Source organism: Gouania willdenowi, chromosome 21 (genome assembly GCF_900634775.1).
Source record: "Gouania willdenowi chromosome 21, fGouWil2.1, whole genome shotgun sequence".
NCBI lineage: Eukaryota > Metazoa > Chordata > Actinopteri > Blenniiformes > Gobiesocidae > Gouania > Gouania willdenowi.
The window spans coordinates 16099473-16119151 of record NC_041064.1 but is presented as its reverse complement, the minus strand read 5'-3'; the positions used below and the strand labels follow the sequence as shown (position 1 = coordinate 16119151).

The window sequence follows — 19679 nt, the reverse complement described above, 5'->3', positions numbered from 1 at the left end:
TTCTAGTGGTTCCCAAACTGGGGTACGTGTAGGATGGGGGTCTGCAACCTGTGGCTGTGGAGCCTCATGTGGATCTTGGACTATTTTGCAATGGTTCCCTATAGCAAAAAGAAAATATTAAAATAATGAATTGTTCTTTCTTACAGATGTTATTCATGATCAATGACATTGACACCAAATAAAATCATGATAAAACAATTTGTCAACCTAAAAATGAAGAGCATTGTGTAATAACTATCATTAACCATAAACTTTCCCTGTCTGGTAAGATAACTAAACCAACAAAAAGACTCTTCTGAAATAAAATAGAGATTTTCTTTGTGATGGGGAAATATTTAATTAACTGCCAAAGTGCCAGATTAATATGCACGCTTGATACGTGTTATCAAATTCAAGTAATTTTTTTTTGCACTACAAATACATCAACAATTTAGAAAAAATAATATTATTAAAATTATTGTTTTATATCATTGTAACTAGAATTTTATACACTATATTGTCATCATTGAGATGGTATTTTTTCCGGGTTCCGGAAGGATTTTAATCCAGGTTTTACATGCGTACAGACCTTTTTTTTTTTTAAATTCATCAATCATAATTTGTTGCACAACTCTTTAAAATACTCCAAAAGGTGAAGTTCAAATGATAAAATGAACAAAAAAAATCATCAGAAGTAAATTAATAAAAAAAAAAAAAAGGCCTAAATTCAAGGTTATTGTTGGACGAGACACAGGAAAGAGTTTAGACAAGCCTGTAGACACAAATAAATAATGTATAACATGAGTTAAGGGGTACATGGAGCAATAACATTTTGGAAACATTGTTCTATGTCAAAATGCTTCTATTTTTGAGGATTGTGTTCACGGGCTCGTGGGTGTCCCTTATTTTCTTTTCTGAAAGGTGGCACCTCAAGGTGTACCTCATAAATGTACCTTTTCAAAGTGAGAACTCATACTGTCCTTTTCACACTCGGAAATCTCGCTTTACCATCAATGATAATAATAAATTTGAGTTATAAGCGCTTTTCAAAAGTTCTAAAACACTTTACAGTTCTTAAAACCACTACACAAGTCAGAAAAAGAAACCAGCAACAATAAAGTAAAGTAAAGTTGAAAGCTTGGGTGAGGAACGTGGAAACAGAGCAGATCTGTCGCTTTGATACGGCTTCTCTCATCGGTTTTACAAAAGTGCTCGATACGTGCATCATTCCCAGGTAGAGTCCTAATCTACCCGCTGGAGACCCTGGTACAGGGGTCTGCAACCTTTACTCTCAAAGGAGCCATTTTGCCTTATCTCGCCTGAATTAAAGTCCTTCCAGAGCCAAAAAAATACCTTCTCAATGAAGACAATAGAGTGTATAAAATTCTATACAGTTAAATAAATCTTTCCCCACACACATAAAATGACTATTTTCTTCCAGAATAGTATTTTTGCTAGTTTAGTTATCTTACCAGGAATTTAAAACTTAAGGTTAACCACAGGTGCAAAAAAAAAATAATGGTCTGTAGATGTTGCAGGAGTTGAAGTACAAAGGTTGTGCAATGTGATTTATTTTTATGTTAAATTGTTTTTATCATAATTTTATTTGAAGTCAGTGTCATTCATCATTAATATCCTCTGTAAGAAATAACAATTATTATTATTATTATTATTATTTTTTAAAGCTATAGGGAGCCATTGCAAAAAAGTCAAAGAGCCTCATGAGGCTCTCGAGCCGCAGGTTGCAGACCACTGCCCCGGTAGTCGGTGTTTTCATTCACCAGGGTGGAAGCGAGGGGTCTGCCTTGCTGAGCTGCTTCATCGGTTTTTAAAATTGCTCGGATCAGCCGAAATCTTCGGAAAACCCTGGACACCTCCTCGAGTCCGACTATGTGTAATATTAATATTATAAACACTAACGAGCTCTGGAATAACATTAAAAACGCTGTTAAGTTGGAAATATCAACAGAGTGGATGAGTATGTTTAGGTTAATATCCCCCCTCCCCCACACTGGTGGCGCACTTCTAGAGTATGAAAAGGCTTTGTCACTAACCTTCTGACGGAGCACAAAGGAAAGACGGATAGAAACTGGAAAACCAAAGAAGAAACGTAATTATCCCTTTAAGGAACGTGAGGGGCAGATTTTCCCGGATGGATGGATAAATGGAGGATATTTGTCTCTGTTTTTTATGGAACGTTTAATGTTTAATCTGCTTCATCGCGGTTTTCTGTTTTCCATGTTGTTGTTGCTAAGCAGACATTCAGAAGGTAAGTTCTGTCTTTAACATTTACAATGCACTGTGTGTGGGACCGTATTCACACAATTATATAAGTATAGTTTATTAGTAATAGATATCATCAACATTAAAGCCGTTTTAGCTTCTATGGGTCATTAAACAAACAAGTAATTTATTACTAGTAGGTCATTATTCACAGGTTCGATGTTCTCGCAATCGAAAGGTAATATTAAGAACAATATACACCCTATTATACATATAGGCTATAACATCATCAAAGTTCATCATCGAAAGAAAATAGTGAAATTAATGACTTCACAATCATACTATAATTCTGGAAATCATATTTTAATATGAATATGAAAGAAAAAAAAACACTGATAACCTTTATCAGAATCAACTTTATTGACAAAGTAATGTATTGAATACACACGAGGAATTTGTCTTGGTGAACTGTGTTCTTTCTGATAGTGTAAACATTAAATAATAACAAAAAACTAGAAAAATAAATAATAAAAGTATAAACATAAATATAAAGAGTAGTGAGACTAATATGTGCAAACTAAATAAAATAACAAGATAATAATAATAGTAATAATAATGAAATGAAATAAAAATACAATAATAATAATAATAAGATAATAGTGCAGTAGTGCATTGATGAGTAGTGCAGGTGAACATTTAAATGAAAATATTATGTCCATGAACATTCTCAGTGACAGGTTGATCCATGGTTATTTCACAGTAACAGAAACAGGTCTGACACTCTATGACTGTTTAGTGTTGATCAGACTAGAGCACATACATTAAGAAAAAATGCTTTTGCTGATTAAAAAAAAAAAAAAAAAGCTATTTTGCATTTGTAAATATTTACCAATATCGAGACAAATAATTAATAAATTCTATGTTTCACTATAGTAGTAACCAAGGACAACCTTTATTAAAAGAAGAAAAAATATTTTATGCTGAATTTTGAAGAACTATTAATAAAGTATATTTGTCATTATTGTAAATAAACCTTATATCATCAGAATCATTACAGTAACAGCAAAATAAGATGTTTGGAATTGGCTGAGAAGATTTGGCAAATATTTAATGGGTGCAACCCACATACTCAGCTCTGCTGCTCAGTCCACAAATGCATGTTCCTTACAAATGTGACACCTTTTAACATAGAAAAAAATAGGCTTTCCAAAGGTGTTAGATTTATTGCCAGGAAGCATTATTACAATGAAAAACTAAGTATTTCCTGTACGTTTTGTTCTAAGTTTACATCAGTAACTATTGTAGACAGTGCTCGCCTGTTCGCCTCGCTTCATGAGTAGGCATGTTTTTAGACGCCATCCACACATTTATTATTGTTTTCAGCCAAAAAACTGCACACTACAGTAAAACACAAGGCTATTTAAGCGGCTTGTGATTTTGAGTCAGAAAAGTGTGTCCTGCTTCAGAGCCAGAGCAGCAGAAGCAGATGTATTGTGTGTGTGCGCCGTGCGGGGTTCTCCACGGCTTAGCCTTTAGCCTCGCAGATAGTCCTCCGTGGCAGCCACGCTTCTGCCGTATGTCGCGCCGCCTCCGTTTGCTCCAGTGGCGGCGAGTGCTGGCAGGCAAACCCGCGGCTTCGTGGGCCACTGGGTCGTTTCGTCGTAGCAGTCCTAGGCTGCGTAGGTTTCCCTGCACATCGGCCGCTACTGTGCCTCGGCTGTCGGCAATGTTTAGTTCGAGTAGCGACTTGCGATCATATATTATCTTACAGCTAAATATGAGTTATATTTTTAAAAAAAAGTAAGGTATCGATAAAGTATCGGATCGATTAGAGTAGTAGTATACCCATCCTTAATGTTGAAGAGGTAAAGCCACAGATTTGTTTGCTTTATTGTTGTAATCTGTGCTTTAAAATTTACATTTCATATTTATTTAAAGTTTAAATAAATCTAAATAAATAAAATTGTTTATTATGAAACAGACTGATTTATTGCTTGTGTTCATTGAAAAATACATGACAAGAGGCCCTTGAAAAAATAATCGCATATTAAATCGCAATCGCAATATTGAGGAAAAAAATCTGTTATGGCAAAATTATTAGTTATGCTTAATAATATATTTACTCATACATCTTAATCCTTAAGCCTTGGGTTGTAACTTTCCATTGTGTTATTCTCATGTCTTCAACTTTGCTTCTAGCTCTAGGTCAGGCCACCTCTTCAAAAGCACATGATGTCTTCCCAAAACAATACTGTAATCTCACAAGGTCAGACACATAGGCACCCTCTGTGTACACACTCACATGCCTACACACACTCACATAGTCACACATACACACCCATTCACACACACAAACACATAAACGCACACACCTCCACTCCCATGACAATCAGCAGATACCAGAGAACTGTTTGTTTTGACCCAAAGAAGAAACTGTCTCTTTTCACCCTCTTCTATCACCTCTACCCTGTCCTCTTTATCTCCCGGGGGGAGGAGGGAGGGGGACTGAGGGGGAATATACGTGATGAGTTAGAACTGTGCCACTCGATCATCGGATGTCCGCCCGGGCGGTCACTAATTTTGTCCATCTTTGTACTCTTTTTTACTTAGTTTTATAATAAACCTTTTTTATAAAATCATCAATGCCTCGCCTGGACCCCATCACTCAACCAGAGCAATAAATCATGTCTCCAAATGAGGTCAACCGTAAATTTGCCGTGACAAATCGCAATTAGATTATTTTCCAAAATCGTTCAGCCCTACATGGTAGTATGGTATACAGACCCAGTGGCTCCACTGCCACCTTTTTTATAGTTCCCAATTGCATCCTAGTAACAAGTAACCATCAGCCTCTGACCGTGGCGCTTACAGCTGCTTGAGACAAAAGATTTTTACCAGTTAAATAAAAAATGTTGCGTCATCAATAAATCATAAACAGATCATTTGCTCGAAAAAAGCTCCAAAAGGTTAAAACTGCCGCTTGAAAGATTGTTGTGACCGTTGATGTTTTGCGTCTTGCATTATGGGATATGGAGTCCTGTAAACGGATGCATAGAAGTGGTATTCTTCATTCTTGCTGTGCTTTCTTGTATTTCTTCACCAGATGAGAAAGTCAGGGATTTGCTTGACACCATTTTTTGTTCTAGTTTGTTCTTGGTATTGCCTGTGATATCACGTCATTCCGCAAGACATTCAGTATACCGGATTCTGATCCTGAAAAATACTGTAAATATGAGCGATTGTTTCGCAATAGCAACTTTCAGTCCATGAGAACATCAGAAATTTGTTGGGATGTCACTTTGTCAGAGTTTTTTTTGGGGGCAAACACAAGAAATCACAAGAATTCCTATTTAAATATACATTTATATATACATACAACATACATAGAAAAGCTTTATAAGGGGAAAAACTTTTTAGTAACTGCTAAGGACTAGCAAGTAGACAAAATGAAGCAAACAGGATACTTATTCAAGGCCAAAACAATGTATTCATAAAAATAGCGTGACAAACTGGAGCTACCAGCTTTTAATGGAGGTTATTTGAGAATATATCCGGCACACATGATCCAGTCTATTGAGCAAATCCTTACAACAATCTGTCCCATTCATTATAACAAGCTTGCATATAAGGTGCTCTCACACTACACTATGATACTGTAAGCATGAAAGTTCATCAGGGACAGGATTGGACTTTTGGTGTTGAAACTATCCTGGCCCTCTGTATGGACTAATGTCACATATAGGGATGCACCGAATATTCAGCCACCAAATGTATTCGCTCGAATATTGCAAAAAAGCAACATTGGCCTTCGGTTTGGTGAGTTAAAAGCAAGGCCGAATAGTAGCGTGTGACGCAATGACGCAATCAAACAACGTGCAGTGATTTAGAGTCGGAAAAGTGTTTGCGCATTGCTGCAGGAGCAGAGCTGCAGCAACTCCTCCTTCAAAACACAAACAGCCAGACTCTTACCTTACTGCTCTCCATCACCGCGTAAGAGTTGGAAATTCCACAACCTAGTCTGTTGTTTGCGCTCCAGTAGTGCAGTTAGCATTTACATTTATGGCAATAAAGTACAATATATATTCTATATTAAACCGCAGTGTATGTTTTAGCTGTTAGATAGTTGGAGAGGGAGGAGCTCACATTCTAGGAGGCGTGTTAGGTGACGTCACCTGCCAACGTGGGCAAAATCCAACTCGCCCGTTTGACTTTTTACAAAATGTGGAATCACTAGGGAGGGAGGAAACAACCGCCACAAATTTTCATTTCGGTGCATCGCTAGTCACAGCATGGATGATTCATCAATAAAATTTAGATCTAAGCAAACGATCTGTTCAAACAAAAGAACAGGATCTTATCTGTCTGCAGCAGCTTCATTGTTTGGCTATTAGTCAAACTCCATGTCATTCTTCAGTTGTAATTGTGTCTAACAGTCACAGTGACGTGCATGGAGATAAAGCAGTGATGTTTGAGCGTCTATTATACTGTAACAGTAGCTGTGTGGGAGCAGCTCCAATGCGCAGAGTGATCAGGTTCAAGTAACATTGCTGGTGGCGCAGGAGTTACTCTTTAATTCTTATTCTTCAATTCACACCAGTTGAATTTAGTTTAAAAGCAGCATCAGTTTCCTGAAATGAAATTCTTTATTAGTTTCTTTAATAGTCTACAGTTTTGCCCTGAAGTTCTCTCCCACAAAGTTTGCTTTAAAGTATCTTCAGGCTACTAAAGTAAAACCAAACAGAAACATTATAATTAACTTATTCATCGCCTCAGGGTAGGGGTGGGCGATATGGGAAATATATCATGATTTTTTCTTTGTGAAATCACTATAATGATTTTTTTTTAATTCAAATCATTTATACTCTTTTAGTTAGTTAAGTTATTTACCAATAAAACCAACCAAATCACCTACTTAAAATCATCGCCCTAAATGGAAGAAAGGAATAAACAATAATTTAGGACAAGGTAATTATCTCTTTTTTTTTTTTTTTAAATTGTATGTAAGCAATTTATCAAACTGGTTCCTAGTACAATTAACATCAAACAAAAAGGCTGACAAGTTATTTTAGTCACACAGTCTTTTTTACTTTGCTTAACTAAAGTGGTGTAGCATTAGCATTAGCAACACTTGCTACATTTGTTATTGAGGTAACACACTCATGTTAATAAAATCCTACTTTAAGCAGTGTTTGAACGCCTCATTTCACACAGTTTAGACAATCATATCCTTTACAAGATAAAACGTTACTGCTTTGGTTACATTAGGCCTTGGTGATATGGACCAATATTCATATCTCTATATTTTTTCTCAAAATGGCAATAGTTGATATAAACTCCATTTATTATTATTTTTAATTTTTTCAATAGTTTTACAAGAAAAACAATAACGGGTCAAAGTCAGTAGAGAAAAATGTCACAAAGACCCTTTTATTAATCACTAGCAGCACAATAACAACATTTTGTATCACTTTTGACTTCTTCCTTCATTAAGGCTGAAATGTAATTCAATTATGTAGTGTTGGTTTTTTCAGGGCAGCTCTGACTTGCTGAAAGTCATTTTTAAAGTAAATCACATTCAGGACACTGTCTCTTTAAGAATATGGAAACTTCCTCCTTAGCTGCAGCAGCAGATCTCTGCTACAGCGCAGCGACAGAGAGTTAGTTATAGAAGAGAAACACATGGAGTGTTTTCTCAAACATATTTCAGTGCTTCAACACTCAGAACTGATGGAGTTTAACAGACAGACAGACATCTGCACTGAACCTCTGACAGTCGCTAACACGGAGGAAGCAGCACAGCTAATTCTGTGTCCGCGCACTGGGGGGGAGGGGGAGCGGAGCGTACTTCTGCCCTGTTTAAGCGCTTAGTTAATCTTAATTAATGTACGTAATGCTGACAAGCAAATGGTGTGATTTGGCAGAGAAAAAATATTGTATCTTCTGTGTATGGACGACAGACATATGACGCAGACGCGACACCGCAAGGGTTAAAATGTGAACTACAGACGGTTCTGCGATCTCCGTGATTTGGGAGATCGTCGTCATGTTGTAATCCTTAACGATTTAATATCGTCAGGTTTTAAAACCCTAAATAAATTGAATTTTCCAGTGTCTCAGAATGAAAGAGAAAACTTAGTAAGTCATTTCTCTTGCCTTAAAAGGTAAGTGAATAGATGTTAATCCCTAATATCTTAAGTACTTGGATAGAACATGGTTTACTCTACATCTAAGATGAAGATCTTCCGTTCCACTGGGTTTTGAGATTTTGTCTTTCATTTGTTCTGTTAGTTGTACTTTGTTGTTGGAACTCTATTGGTTGTGGACTTGTATGCATTATTTTGTAATTTGTTGAACAGTTTTTGTATTTATGTGTTTATTAAAAGAGGGATTTTATTTTGGTGACACTGATCTCCACCCTACCTTATCTCTCCAATACGACACCAATCTGTGACATCACAGTACAAGTACTTAAAACAAAGCATTTCCTCACCAGTACAGACACTTATCATGCATGGATTTGGACTGGAAAATAGAGTACGCTGATAACGCACACCAAGGTCTCTGCACAAAGACCTTCACATGTTTGGACTATTCTGTTTACAGCAACACACAAGGGCATCTGGGTAACATCCCAAGCACAGACCGGTTTGTCTGTTGCAAACTTTGACAAATAAATCCTGTGTTCTATTTCATAATATGTCTCACCATGGGATGTAACCTCTGTCTACAGTGGTGAAGTGTGACAGTCCGTTGGGTGACCTCCTATAAAAGGACACGTACAGGTGCGCACCATTCAAAAACCTCTTCTTCTCTCAGCTATCTTGCGCTTAGTTCTGACCAGTTTAACTGTCCACAGACGGGATTTTCTTCTTTCCAGTCGACAGAAGCTGGCAGGACTACCACCTGCTTAAGACTACACCAGGTCGGGAAGGTGGGTATAACAGCTCTTAGCTTTCACTGCTCAGTGAGTGCTGTCCTTCACTGCCGCATGGCATGTGAAGCCTCCGAGCCTCAGGTCCGGCTGACTGCTCCTTCCAACACTGCCTCTTCGGCACGCGCCTGGGTCTCTAGCGGCCTCTCACTCTGGTGACAGCCCCACTGCTTGCTCCGTGCCGCAAAGCCGGAGCTCACAAACCTCAGCACACCTAGCTGTCATCTCTGACCACGGCCCTTAACGCCTCCGGGCTCCTGCGCATGTTGGTCTCCCTCCTGGGCCCTCACCGTGGTGTACGGCCCGGCTTCAGCTTCCGAACTCCAACGACCCAGTTGCCGTTTGAACCACAATACTGTCCCTGACGTCTTGGTTGTCCTGTATCCTCGCTAGCAGTTGTTAGCCGCCACGTGGTAGTGCAAGTGGTAGGCCTAGTGGTTAAGGACGCTAGCCTTGTAATCAGAGGGTTCCCGGTTCAAGCCTCACCTGGGCCATCACTGTGGGATGTTGAGCAAGTCCCTTAACCCTGAACAGCTCCCCAGGTGCCGCAAAATGGCTGCCCACTGCTCCCCAGGGATGGGTTAAATTGCAAATTTCAATATATATGTGTAACAACATATATACATGACGAATAAAGGCTTAAAGCCCAGTTTAATTTAATTTAATTTAATGTGGTGGGAGAGTCTCCAACAAGGACATGCATGAGGCCTGCTCAAGCTGCCTGGGCTTTGAACATGCCCGAATGGCAGTCGAATCCCCGGGTTCATGTCAGCACTGTGCGGTGTCCAACACCCGGTGCCTCCACAGGAGACTGGCACGTCTTTTGAGCAGGCCCGACCGTGGCCGCTTTCTCTCCACGCACGGCGCTCCTGCCGCGGTGGACGGAGAAAGGGTGGCTCCGCTGGACGCTGCAGCTGCTCAGGGCTCCAGCCGGGGCTCTCGGCTGAACCTGGCGGATACCTCCCCACTTGATGAGGACGTCCTCGTTATAGACTGTGGAGAGTATGAGGCTGCTCCGACCCACTCTTCTCGGGTGTGGACGATGAGGATGAGCTCTTTGTCACCCCGGCTCAGGACGGACTGTTGGCCGCCTTTGCTGCCTCTCAGGAGGACATGGAGGGCTCCACGCCCGTCTCCCATTCTCCAAGCCTGGACATGGTGGACGTTTGTAAATGTGCTGCTACACGGTTGGCCATTCCTTGGCCCGCTGTTGTGAATGAAACCACCAAGTCCCGCTATGAAGGGAAGAAAGTCCCCGTTTCCAGGGGCGCTCCGAGGCAAATCCTCCCTGTCTTCCTTGAGCTGCTCATTGAAATAGTGCGTCCCTGGGGTCGCTGATCAGAAGTTAATAGGGCGGATAGCCGACAACACACAATGGCCCTTGTTTATCATCCGTTCATAGGTTGAGATCTGTGCGTACTATGGATGTAACAATTCACTCAACTCCAGATACGATTCGATTCACGATACTGGGTTCACGATATGATTCTCTCATGATTCATTTTACAAAATGGGACTGTAGGCAAATGATGACTGAAAAATATTCCTTTTTCTTTTTTTTTTGGGAAGTAGAAAATACTGTACTATTTTCCTTTTATTTTTCATTGTCAAAGGAATCCCTTGATAAACTATTCAAAACAATGCAATTTAACTAGAAATAAATCTTGAATGAAATAAATAAAGGAATAATACAAATACAAATGGTTCTATCGTAAGTTTTTCTTTTTAAAAGTGCAACTGAAAATGTATTTTGTGCCTTAACAATTTGACTTAAAAAAAAAACCAGTCATTTCACTGATTTACGTCAGATATTTGTTTGGACCAGCAGAGGGCGCTGGTAACCCAGTGGTCGGTTGGCATGCAGAAATTCTTGCAGTGAAGAAGAGATGCTATGCTAGCAGACAGAGCTAATAGAAAAACGTAACTTTTACAGATATTCACGTAATATTACAGATATTCTTTCGGTGCTAAAGTGGTAAGGAATCATTTATTAACAAGTTTAAAGAGTAGAATGCGGCCAGAAAGAAAGTAGTAGCAGATTCCACCTGCCGCGTACACTGCTGGACAAGAGAAGAGATATACAGCGCCCTCTGCTGTTTAAAAAAAGTACTGCGATTCAATTTTCAAAGTATCAATGTCAATCGTGATGCCTATGAATCGATTTTTAACTGCCTTACAATTACTTGTTACATCCCTAGTGCGTACGACGTACGTTCGACCATATTCTCACAAACTTTGGTATTCATCAATTCTGACATGAGCGTACGCTACGATCAGATCTCACGTCAGGTCTGACCTCGTGTACGCAAATCTGAGTGTGAGGATTTTTGGTTCAGCATAGCCTAATTTTGCTGAGACTGAAAATGAAGTATTAAACAAACCTTAGCTGTGATTTAAGCATAAACAGACACACATTCAGAACAGATCTAAATGGATTATTAAAATACATTTAGCAAAACAAATACAATTTCCAAAAAGCCTACTTTATTACTGCAGGAGTGCACGCACGCACGCACACACTCACACACAGGAGTGCAGCTCTGCTTCTGCCCTGTATTGGACTGGGGGAACGCTGCTGTGTATCATTCATGCTTTTAAAATGTAAAGTATACCTTAAACTTTATCAGAAATATGAGGAAGTATAGGTGAAATTGACTAAAGGCATAATAAACGCAGACAAGGGACGACATTTAGTCATTTAAGGCTATATTTAAATGGTTTTGTTAATTTATTTCAATGTGTTATTGCCAACTGATGCTGATAAAAATGGTATATTTCTGCCTCTGCAAAATCTCTGCTGTGAAGTTGTACACAGCACACACGGGGGTAGACGTCACCTATGAGCGCCTTTCTACGGTGGTCGACTTGACGATGGAGTTCTTCCGCCGCATTTATCAACACCCGATCATTTGTACGCTGGGATTGTCAGATACAAATGTTTCATAAATTACACGTTGGTCCTGTTATACGACCAAATGTGCACTCAAATTTACACGCGTTCTCACGCAAGGTTGATAAATGGGGGCCATTATGTTTGGAAAATGTGGAGACTTGATGTTTTAAATGGGTTTGGTTCCAATTCTAATTTGACTTCCTGTTTATCTTGCAGGGCTTCAGGTGATTGGTGGAAGGGTGACTGTGGTACAGGGGGCCACTGTCACCCTCCCCTGCCAACTGACAGACTCTAAGGAAACGCTAAAGCAGATTTTATGGCAGAGGAGCACCCGGGGACGACCTCTCAAAGACAACTTTTTCAATATCCTTGAGAAAAATGGAAAATATCCGATTGAGTTAACGGATGAGAGGTTTAGATTTGTTGGGAGTTTCACCGAGAAGAATGGATCCCTTCAGTTGTCCAAAGCATCTCTCATGGATGAAGGAAGCTACAGCTGTATCTTCTTATTGCTTGAAAGTGGAAATCACAAGACTGAAGTGTCGCTACATCTGCTGGGTACACAGTATTTTACATGGTTTCTGATCATTGAAATTCTATATTTTTCCATTTTTTTTCCCAGTTAATGTTGATGTTTTTCCTCATTCTCCTATAGTGCCTCCTGTCACAAGCCTTAAGAATGAGAGTGTGGTACTGGGTAGTGAAGAGGTTTTGCTCGCTACATGTACAGCCGCTGCTGCCAGACCCCCTGCAGAGGTGAGGTGGGTCACTGGCAATGCAAAGGTTAGAGTGACAACCAACTCTACCAGACATGACAACGATACCACGACCACAAAAAGCTCACTGTTTGGAGTGCCCACAAGAGATTTAGATGGCCAGCTGATCCAGTGCGTTGTCAGCAGTGTGGCACTGGACACAGACAAGTTCCAGCCCTTCTTTCTGCAACTTTTCTGTGAGTAAAACTAAAACACAGTCATTAAAAATCAAAGAATCCTGTTCTACTGGAGCGTAGCAATGAACACTCCCTGAAAATTGCATGAAATTACTATAATGTTATACTAGGAATGAATACAGAGAACCATCTTTCCCACAGACAGTGAAATAGTTTGATTTGAACAAATTATTGCTTTCAAATCAAATGTAAAATAGATTTTTTTCTAATTCAAGTTTTATGACCCTTTTCCAGAGTGAAAAACATCAACAGTATTTAAAGGAAAAAAACTAAAATGTACAGATGTTTTTTGTTTTGATTAGTTTTCAGCTCAGGTATGTATAATATGCAGGTAAGCAAACTGACTGTCCATTGTATTGATTTTTAGGCTCTGTATAACCTGTAGATAACCCTAAAAAGAGGTTTCCTTCTAAGTTGGTCCTTATTTACAGGGTTTTGTTGAAAGTTTAATGCACATCTATATTTTACGTCAAATGGTAAAAGTTTTACCTCCATGTTTTTTGGCAGTATCACTTTAAATGTATTTCACAGCACATGATGAGGATTTTGAGGCACAACCATCATCCACATCATTAAACAGCATTCAAAAAGAACCTCAGCCTAAATAAAGCCTGTCCACGCCCTTAGGAGTTAAATCAAGGACGCAAAACATCTGTCGTTCACCAGTTGGTTTTGTCATGTCAACACAACAGTTGGGCAGCAAATGGATAGCCTCCATCCATAAACCTAACCATTTTTTTTTTTATTGCAGCATAGATTACATATAGGAAGGGAATATTCTCCTGAGTTTGTTTAAGCAGCTCCTTTATTACATTAATGTTTACTTATCTTGTACTAGCTTTTAATGTAGTTAATGTTTGATCTTTTTAACTGAGGACGTCTGGGAAGCTGTTGTAGTCTCACTGCTTTTAATGGAAGTTCCCGGTACTGCTGTAGAATAATGGGTCTGTCACCACCATCCCACAGTCTTTGAATGTCTGTTATTTGTCTGAAAGAAAAAAACACAGTCCATGAGTCAGTGAGGAGGTTTCAGTGAATCAGATTCCATGTGAGCGTGAGTAACAATGATGAATGATATCGATACCGCGATTTACTAATGACATTTTTGGCACTTTATAAAAAACTCTTTGTAATCACATGGTATCAGTGTAACACACACACAGTTAATGTGTGAATATTTTAATGTGAGCTCAAAATGGAAATGGAAGAAAAACACAATATATTAACCACTGATGAACAAAATGTGCAAAAAGTTCTCAATTTTATTCATGTTGACTAATTTATGTGTGATTTAGGTTTTCCCTCTTTTTTTTTCAGTTTCACCCTCTAATGTCAGGATCATTGAATCTTCAGATGACTCTCTGCTTTGTATAAGTGAAGCTCGTCCTGAACCAACTTTCAACTGGACCAGGTCTTGTACTCCCAGTATTTAATCTCTTAATTTGACAATCCAATCTAAGACAATGATATTAGAGCTTCATTATTTTGATTATGGGCTTTTAACAAATCACATCCACAGCATTGCAATGCCATACACGCGGAGTTTGCCCCCCGGCAACAATCTCAAACCCCGCCTATGACGCCATACCTGGCATACTACTCATATTCTTGTTTTAAAGTTAATGGACTAGGTATAAGAAGTGCAAAGAACATAGAATACTCAATTAGATGTTGTTGTTAACCATTGTCATGTTAGCATCTTAGCAAGATTTTATGGCTAGAAAACGAAGAAATGAAGATGATCTCCAATCTGGAAATACACGTTTTGTTTTTTTTTGGTAATTTGGATCCAGCTGAGTCTTTGTTGTGATCTTTTAGGTCCGGACTGGCTTTGCCTCTGTCAGGTGTCAGGGCTGAAGGTGCACAGCTGAAGTTTCTCAGTAGGTCCTTGGATCTGAAAGGCCTGTATCATTGTGAGGTTTCAAACCTCTACGGCCGACAAAGTGCTCAGGTCTTTGTGCATGTGCTTTCAGGTGAGGTTAGATTCATGATCATTTCATCGGAACTTTTCTGGACTTAGTTTGACTTTGTTAGTACACGTTTAATTGTGTGTTTTTTGTGTGACTAAAATGCACAGCCTAGAGTTGAATTCCATTCTTATGAAGTCGTCCTAATAATAATAACAGCTGAACATAAGTCTGGCTCAGAAGATTCCTATGAATGACCAGGAAATACCTACCATGTGACAAAGCAAAGAATGAGCTGATGAAGTTAATGAATGACTGCTCAGTGCTCACTGCTCTAAGAGTCAGTCATGCACAAAAGCTAGAGCATGCTCAGTCATGTATATTGTCTTTGTTTCATCAGTGTCGCCACCGAGCCTCGTCATAGGATGGATCCTTTTTGGGCTGTTGCTTCTAATTGTGGTAGCATTTACCTGTTATAGGTTTGGATTTTTGAAAAGGTAAACCCCTATTTCCTGCAGTGACACTCCACAACTGTGCTGAGGGGTACCTCTACCTATATAGAATAACTGTGATCTATGTTTTGTAGGTTCACGGAGAAGACGTACTTCCAAAGGGTTCCAACTACTGAGAGCACACCCAAAGAAGAATCAAGACAAGCAGGTGTGCTTTAATGTAACAAAAACACATTGTTTTAAAATACAACACATAATCAAATTATTTATTGAGTTTATTACCATTCACATATTTTTTTTATAATTACCTTCATTTTTCGAAGGTGGCTTAATTTCTGACTATCTTGACCTGACTATCTCATGTTGTTTCTGACAGCTGCACAAAGGGTGGACGAAGGTGAAAGTCATCTTTGAGGATTTTTATTTATATATGTTTCTGATTAAATGGATCAACAGAAAGTGGAGTTGAACAATCAGAATGACAAAACATGAACTGGAAGCTGAAAAAGCTACACGGATATAAATAAACAGGAAGTCATAGAGACACATGAAAGCCATCAGAAAATGTTTTGATGCTTTTCTTATAAGAGAACGAGGACACGTTTGAATTCATTTCAGGAACGAAGCCTAAAAGGCTTGTATAAGAGCTCCGCCTCTTTCAATAAACACAAATGACTTAAAACAAAGGCTAACAAACCCTTAGCAAATCATGAGACAAAATGCACAAATAAACTTTGATATAAGAGGAAAACTAATATATAAACATACTACACAAAAATTAATATCAAAAGACATTTGAAAATATTGAACAAAATATTAATTGAAGATCGAAAAAAGAAATATATATACTACATATACATACACACACATACAAATATTTCAAGTTTTTATTCCTTGAAATTTTGATGATTGTGGCTTACAGTAAATTAAAACCCAAAATTCAGTTTTTCAGAAAATTAGAATAATACATAAGATCAATAAAAAATGATATTTTAAACAAAAATGTAAGGCTTCTGAAAAGCACTTTCATTTCTATACACTCAATACTTGGTTGGGCCTCTTTTTGCATGAATTACTGCATCAATGGGGCGTGGCATAAAGGTGATCAACCTGTGGCACTGCTCAGGTGTAATGGAAGGCCAGGTTGCTTTGATAGCAGCCTTCAGGTCATCGACATTGTTGGGTCTGGTGTCTCTCACCTTCCTCTTGATCATACCCCAGAGATTCTCTATGGGGTTCAGGTCAGGCCAGTTTGCTGGCCAATGTCAAAATGCATTCAAGAATTTGGTTGAGATTCACAAGGAGGGGACTGAGGCTGGAGTCAGTGCATCAAGAGCTACTACATACAGACCAATCCTAGACATGGGATACATATGTCGCATTCCTTGTGTCAAGCCACTCCTGAACAAGAGAGAACACCAGAAGCGTCTTACCTGGGCTGTGGAGAAAAAGAACTGGACTGTTGTCCAGTGGTCTAAAGTCCTTTTTTCAGATGAAGTACATTTTGCATATCATTTGGAAATCAAGGACCCAGAGTCTGGAGAAAGAGTGGAGATGCTTAGAATCCATTTTTCTTGAAGTCCAGTGTGAAGTTAAGTGTGATGATTTGGGCTGCCATGTCATCTGCTGGTGTCGGTCCACTGTGTTTTCTGAAGTCAACGCAGCATCTACCAGGACATTTTAGAGCACTTCATGCTTCCTTCTGCTGACAAGCTTTATGGAGATGCTGATTTCATTTTCCTGCCAAAGGTATCAAAAGCTGGTTCAATGACCATGGTGTACTTCATACAAAAAAAGGCCCAACCAAGTATTGAGTGCATAGAAATTAAAGTAGGTTTCAGTAGCATTACATTTTTCTTTAAAATATGCTTTTTTTTTTTTTAATTAATCTTATGTAATATTCACATTTTCTGAGACACTGAATTTTGGGTTTTCATTATCTGTAAGCCACAATCATCAAAATTTAAAGAAATAAAAGCTTGAAATATTTCACTCTGTGTATGAGGAAGACTGGCAGCTGACAGGTGAAACCTTAAACCTTAACATAATCAGGAACTGACTGAAATATTAACCGAAAGAGGAAGTTTGACACACACACACGCACAGGCACACACACACCCACCCACACCCCATGACAAATACCAGTATCTCATGACAATCCGGTGGTTAGATCTAATATTAACTTATTGCTTATTAAATTGAATGAGATATTCAGACAAACAAACAAAAATAGTTAATTGTCATAAAAACATATTTTTGCTTTGCTTTGATAGTTTTGCATTCATCTCATTACCTTTAAATATATTACAAAAACAGTATACCAATATATATTATTGTAATTATTGTTCTTGTTCATCCTACGTGATGTAATCTTATTCAGTTCAATTCAACTGTATTTATAAAGTGCCAATTACAACAATAGTCACCTTGTGGCTCTTATCAAAAATATAAAATTCTTAAGAAAAACCCAACAGCTGTACATGAACATGCATCTGCTACAGTGTGTAGAAAAATCTCCCTTTTAACGGGACTCATATGGTACCATGTTTTGCTATAATATTATATATACACAAACCAAATGATGTGCAGCTTTATTAAGTTTCAATCCACACATCGATCAGAAGGAGCTGTACATGAATGGGGGCTGAAAAAAATATAAAAACCACATTGGGGTTATCTCAGACTTGCAGCCTTATCTGTGTCAGCAACGGTATTAACGACATTCTCTCTCCGTTCTGAAACCACCTGCTTTAGACATGTTGGCACATGCAACAGGGGGTTTTTCTATGAGTGTGTTTTGGAAATAGACGCCTTAGACAGGTTGCTTATTTATCTCAAGTTTTTAGAAAATTTTTAAAAAGAAAAAAAAAAAAAAACTCCACCCTTCGGTTGCAGTGCATTATTGCTTGTAACTGTTGCTTTTATGATATTTGAAACTCTAATTTTTCTAATATTTATTTTCTTATGTTTTTTTTATATGGCAGAAATAAGAATTAAGAAACAAGGGTATTTTGAAGTTGCTACACATGATAACTCTGATATTACAAGGATTAGTGGGAACAAGCCAGAAGAAAAATACTGTCAAAAACAGTAAAAACACTTTTATGCTATGTTTGTTTACAATGGAGATGAAGATACATTTATTCTTTTTTCCTTTTTTTTTTTTCGGACTAAATGATGTTTGATTCATTGATCTATGAAATATACACTATGATTTTATCAAATAGTGGGCTGCAGCGTTAAGTTTATAATGATCTTAAAAATGTAATCTGTCATTCAACAAGTAATAAGAGCTGAAAATAGTAGAACATTTCCAATGCCAAATAATAATAATAAGTAGAATTACATCTATTCAATATTTGATAGTTTTCATAGAATAAAAATGGTGACTTGTTCCAATAATATGAATAACAACAAAAAGTGTAATAAAATGAATTCACACCTGTTGCACGGTTTAATATGTACAGCTTAAGGTCTTTGTTGTGCAGAACTAAAAAATAAAGCTTACTAAAGCAACAAGGCAGTTTTTATTGTTGCCATCATAGTGACTTGAAAAGGTTTTCCATTACTGGTTGTGTGAGGGTTTTAACCTGGAGTCAAATGCAAATTAAAAACCTGAGTAAAAAAATAAAGCAAATTCTACCGTGAAATTAGGAATGACAGGCAAATTCTAGAAAATGAAAGGTTAAGATGGTAGCAGGGGAAAAAGTGGGATGTATTAAACAAGAAAAAACAAACAATAAACGTAGTGATTAGAATTTAAAGCTCTAATTATAGATCAACGGACATAGTTAGTAGTTCTTGTTTAAATAACAGCCATCCTGTGTCTGTAATATGACCTTGGGCTTTTTAATTGTAGTTTTCTCCTTTATGTTTATCTACCTTTCTTTACTCTCTTTGTGTGGTTTGTTTTGGGTTGGTGTTTAAATAGTGGGTCTGCTCTTTAGGGTTTAGTTGCTGCTGGTGTTTCAGTCGGGGCTTGTACGTCTAGTTTTTGATGAGCTTCATGGTTGATCTGTTGTGGGTAAACACACTAAAGACAGGGTAAACACACGACATCTGATATTTTATTGTATTTTTTTTTTTTTTTTAAATGCAGACATGTTTCACATGAAATAACTACATAAACTGATAATTGTCTACTCTCGTTTAGACCAAACAATAGTTTTGTTTGCAGAAAATAATATTTTTTTTCTTTTCTGACATCAGCAACTTTGCAAAAATGCATTTACAGGCAGCTTGGGTATACAACTCGTTTTTTTTTTTTTCAATTTCTTTCAAACATAAAACCAAAAAAAACTAAACTAAATACAAACAAAAAGTTTTTTGTGTGTGTGTGTGT

General features: G+C 38.0%; 1 protein-coding gene across 1 annotated transcript; it reads left to right on the top strand.

Annotated features, from left to right (window-relative positions):
* The first annotated feature begins 1790 nt into the window (after positions 1-1790).
* LOC114455409 (nectin-4-like) lies at positions 1791-18991 on the top strand. Its single transcript, XM_028436633.1, has 8 exons — positions 1791-2248; positions 12243-12584; positions 12682-12978; positions 14296-14389; positions 14797-14951; positions 15286-15382; positions 15472-15545; positions 15714-18991. Exons 1-8 carry the CDS (start codon positions 2170-2172, stop codon positions 15749-15751), a joined length of 1176 nt encoding a protein of 391 aa, XP_028292434.1. The 5' UTR covers positions 1791-2169; the 3' UTR covers positions 15752-18991.
* Positions 18992-19679: the final 688 nt, after the last annotated feature.